This window comes from Erythranthe guttata, chromosome 11, assembly GCF_056151865.1.
Source record: "Erythranthe guttata isolate IM_541 chromosome 11, IM_541, whole genome shotgun sequence".
Lineage (NCBI taxonomy): Eukaryota > Viridiplantae > Streptophyta > Magnoliopsida > Lamiales > Phrymaceae > Erythranthe > Erythranthe guttata.
Window position 1 is genome coordinate 12442690 of NC_142543.1, and position 5004 is coordinate 12447693.

The window sequence follows — 5004 nt, forward strand, 5'->3', positions numbered from 1 at the left end:
GATCTGTGAAAATGAAAGAGAGTAAAAATATGTTAGGCCCTTATATAAATTAGTAATTAAAGAGATTTTTATCACCAGAAAATATAACTCACCAGAAACTTAGGATCACCGCTATATTTAATATAAACAGAGTTCCAGTAAGAAAATAGTACGGAATAAACACAAATAAACATATATTAGCAATTCGAATGCAGAAAAAAACTCTAAATTGTGGTCAAACACAAGTTCATAAAAGTAAATAATTCTCAAAACATAATTCCCTCTACATCTTCCCTAATCCAAACATGTTCATTTTCATCATTTGGTTGCGCATCAGTATTATTAATGCCATGAAGTGCATCTATTTCTGAACTCAAGAGAGAATCCATATCAAACGAATCTCTAGCTTTTGTTTTCACAACAACACACCACCCTTTATCGATGGGGTCTTCCACATAAAAAACTTGTTGTGCTTGGCTTGCTAAAATGAAAGGCTCACTATGTTGCCGTGCTTGAGAAAAATTGACCAACGTAAAACCATACTCATCTTTCTTTATTGCCCTTCCAGCGGAGACCCAATCACAATCAAACACAACGACTCTTTTACTATCAGGATATTCCAAGTCAATTATTTCTTTTAATCTACCATAGTAAGTGACATCTCCAACAACTGTATTGTTGTCACTTCTACTAGCAAAACTACTAGTTTGTGCAGTGACAACTACCCCACTATTTTGTGTCTTTATCCTATTTTCAAAACTTTTCACGTGGAACCGGAAACCATTGATAAGAAACCCCCGATACCGCTTTCCAGCTCGATTAGGCCCTCGAGCTAAGGCCCTAAATTCTTTTGAAACTTCATTTCCTGTAAGATGCAATCCTTCAACCTGTAGGAAGTAAATTAGCATACTAAAAATATATATTAAAATTAATATTAAATAACTAAGAATTAAATAAAATAAAATATGTATGACACATTAACTTACATAATTATATACCCAATTTGCAAAAGTTTCACTGTTAATTCTTTCGATGTCGTTTTTATTAAGACGAGGATTTGCAGCTTTAACTATAGCTTTGTGTTTTCTGCAAAAAAACGTAAAGATGATAAGAATATGTGATTATACAGGTAAGTCAAAAAAATTCAATAAAATTATCTTACTCCATGAGCGACTCCATTTCACTGCAATTGAACAAAACATATTGATGTGCCCTGGTAGTTATTTCCTTATCAATAACTATGAAATCTTTTTTCCCAATATGACGACCAGGATTTGAGAAGATGGAAAGTTCTCCAGTGCTCTCCCCACAAGCATCGTCATTTCTATGAACCTTGTTAAATTTAGTCTCGACATCCTCTAAGTATCTTGAACAAAAATTTAAGCATTCGTCCATCAAATGTGCTTCAGCAATGGAACCCTCAGGACGACTTTGATTTCGCACGTATGATTTCAATGTAGACAAATACCTAAAATTAAAATATTTAAATATATTCAATTTACCTTATAAATTTCAAATAAATCAGAACAAACATAAATAAATGAAAATACCTTTCAATAGGATACATCCAACGATATTGCACAGGTCCTCCGAGTCGAGCCTCATATGCCAAATGAATGGTTAAATGAATCATTACATCAAAAAAAGATGGAGGGAATATTTTTTCTAACTCACAAAGAGTTTTGGAAATTTGTATTTCTAAACGAATTAAATCGTGAGGATTAAGAACTGTGGCACAAATCTCTCTAAAAAAGGTACACAAGTTAATCAGAGGTGTCCGAACATGTTTTGGTAAAACATTACGCAAAACAATTGGAAGCAATTGTTGCATCAAAATGTGATTGTCGTGACTTTTTAGACCAGAAAGTTTTAGTGGCTTAGCTTGCACACGCCTAGAAATATTGGAAGCGTACCCATCTGGAACTTTAACTTTTTGAAGGATATCACAAAATATATCTTTCTCCTTTTTGCTCATTGAAAAACATGCAGCTGGCAAGTATTTTCTTCCAGATTGAAGAATAGTAGGGTGAAGTGCATGTCTTATCCCCATATCTTTCAAATCAAGACGAGAGTTTTCATGATCTTTTGTCATCCCTTCCAAATTCAATAAAGTCCCAAGCACATTATCGCACACATTTTTCTCAATATGCATTACATCTAAGTTGTGACGCAACATCATATCTTTCCAATATGGCAAGTCAAAGAAAATACTTTTTTTTTTTCCAATTATAAGGAAGAGTTGGATTATCATTCACTTTCTTTCCGAACTTCACATTTAATCCGCTTAAGTCCTCCAATATCTTGTCTCCAGTTAAAGATATAGGTGGTCCACCATATTCCTTTTTTCCATCGAAAGAGTTATCATCATGTCGAAAAGGATGATTATAATCCAAAAATCTTCGATGACCCATGTAGCACTGTTTTCGACTTTTATACAAGTATTTAGACCATGTATATTTATGGCACAATGGGCAAGCTAATTCCCCTTTTGTACTCCATCCAGATAAATTGGCATATGCAGGAAAATCATTTATGGTCCACAATAAAGCTGCACACATTTTAAAATTTTGCTTCCTCGATGCATCGTATGTTTCAACTCCATTCCATAATTCTTTCAATTCTTCTACAAAAGGTTGCAAATACACATCGATGTTGTTGCCAGGAGATGATGGACCAGGTATGAGTAAAGTTAAAAACAAATATGGCTCTTTCATACACATCCATGGCGGGATGTTATATGGGGTGACTATGACTGGCCATGTACTATGAGTAACACTCAAAGTCTTAAATGGACTAAATCCATCAGCAGCTACACCAAGTCTCACATTTCTTGAATCTTTTGCAAATTCGTGATGTTGTCGATCAAAAGCATGCCAAACAGGAGAATCACTAGGGTGTCTCATGCATCCATCCTTAGTGCATTCCTCTTTGTGCCATCTCATGAAAGATGCTGTTTTAGATGACATGAATAGTCTTTGAAGCCTCGGTTTAAGAGGAAAATACCTCAATACCTTAGCCGGAATTCTTTTACGCTTCATAGATGAATCTTCATCGTCAACTATATCATTTTCATCTTGTTTATACCTTGACGTGTTACAAATATGACATAATGTGCCATTTTCACGATCTTTCCAGTACAACATATAATCATTAGTACAAGAATCAATTTTGATACAAGTGAGTCCTAATGCTCCGATAATCTTTTGTAAGACTTGGGTAACGACTCAGTCATATTCGGAAAACCCTCTTTCAACAACTCAAGAAGCATTGTAAATGATTTGTTAGACCATTTACCCATGCATTTCAAGTGAAACAGCCGTATAATAAATGAAAGTTTTGAGAACTTCTTACACCCGGGATATAATTCTTGTTGAGCATCATCTAATAACTTATAAAAAGTCTTAGCATGTTCATTAGGTTCTTCTCTCGTACTTGTATCTGAATCTTTAAACCCAAACGCATCATGTATCAAACCATCCATATCATCTAAATTTTCAAAATCATCAGAATTTTCAAATACAGTTTGACTAGATGAGTTATCTTCCCCATGAATAACCCAATTTGTATAACCTTTTATAAATCCATCTACCAAAAGATGCTCCTTCGCTGTCTCCCTATTTGCCCATTTTGCATTCTTACAATGCTTGCATGGACGTATGATCTTACCATTAAGGCATACACTAGCAAAAGCCAAGTCAAGAAATTGATTTAACCCGTTTTTATACTCATTCATTGATCTTGGTTTATTCATCCAATTCTTATCCATTATGATCCTACTAAAATAAAATACAACACATGGATAATTAAACATGTGAAATAAGGAACAAACCTAGTTCTATAAGAATTATATTCTTAAGAAACAAAAATCAATACTAACCTTTCAAAAGATACTCAAGATGATCTTAAATGTGTGCTTCAAGTAACGAGCAATAACTTCACTTGAACTGAAATGTTTGCCTGAAGTAACCACAAATCATTTCAATTTCACTTCAACAAAAAATTATATACAAAAATTTTGGAATTAAATAATGGCAAATAAAAATATTATAAGGCACAAAAAATTTTGGGTTCTTGTTAAAAGTCAGAACTTTCATAATCATAGAATAAAGTATATTAGCAACTAGAACACTAAAAATTTGAGGAACTAAAAGCAAAATTAGTATAAGTGTTCAACACAAAAAATAGTACAAGTATTACAAATACAAAATAAAGTGATAATCAAATTAAGATAGAAGTACTTAACAAAGGGAGTTGGAACCAGATTATTACTAAAAGATTAGTGAAATTTATGTTGTTATCTTCTTAATTTTAACACATGGTTAATAGCAACTAAAACAATAAAATTCTAATATATATATACATCATTCCAAAAATCAATTTGACATTCAACGGTAAATTCATTACTTGCAAAGATCTTCTTTCGTAAGTAATCGCCCTAAAAATATTAAATCTCACAGTTTTTTACAGCCAAATATTGAATCTTATCAAAATAATTGTTAGGCCTTTCTTATTGAATCTTATCAAAATATTGAAGGAAAAAAAAACGGTAACAAAGTTTTTTTACTAAAACTCTACATCATAAGAATACATATTGAATTTTAGAATCATAAATCAGGGGTTAGGGCTTCAATATTTACGATTAGGGTGATAATTTTTCGTCCTCTTTAATTTGTGCTTCCAGAATGAATCTCCGTACATAAAGAAAAATCAAGAAATTACCTTCCCTCCAAGAAACAATTTTTTCTGCTTCCAATTGACAACTCGATGCGTATATAGTAGGATTTGAGAATTTGGCAGCCCTAAAAACTAGGAAGAGAGGAGATTACCTTCAATCGGGGCTTTTGGTCTTCTTCAATAGACAACAGTGGCCCTTTATTTTGTAATTGAAAAAAAAAACAGAGAAAAGAACCAAAAATTACCTTCAATTGCCGTCTCAAGGAATTGATTTTGCTATTTCTCTATGGAGAAAACTAAAGTTTGGTTGCGGTGGAAAAGTGTCAAGATGGGTTTAGGGTAAATTAATGA

General features: G+C 32.8%; 2 protein-coding genes across 2 annotated transcripts; both read right to left on the reverse strand.

Annotated features, from left to right (window-relative positions):
* Positions 1-167: 167 nt before the first annotated feature.
* LOC148767013 (uncharacterized) lies at positions 168-3103 on the reverse strand. The gene is made up of 4 exons (XM_088825353.1): positions 1530-3103; positions 1142-1447; positions 966-1065; positions 168-866 (listed from the first exon to the last, which is right to left on the reverse strand). The coding sequence occupies exons 1-4, from the start codon at positions 2228-2230 to the stop codon at positions 246-248; spliced, it is 1728 nt and encodes a 575-aa protein (XP_088681479.1). The 5' UTR covers positions 2231-3103; the 3' UTR covers positions 168-245.
* On the reverse strand, positions 2506-3745 carry LOC148767014 (uncharacterized). The gene is made up of 3 exons (XM_088825907.1): positions 3192-3745; positions 2623-3063; positions 2506-2527 (listed from the first exon to the last, which is right to left on the reverse strand). The coding sequence occupies exons 1-3, from the start codon at positions 3743-3745 to the stop codon at positions 2506-2508; spliced, it is 1017 nt and encodes a 338-aa protein (XP_088682033.1).
* Between the last annotated feature and the right edge of the window lie 1259 nt (positions 3746-5004).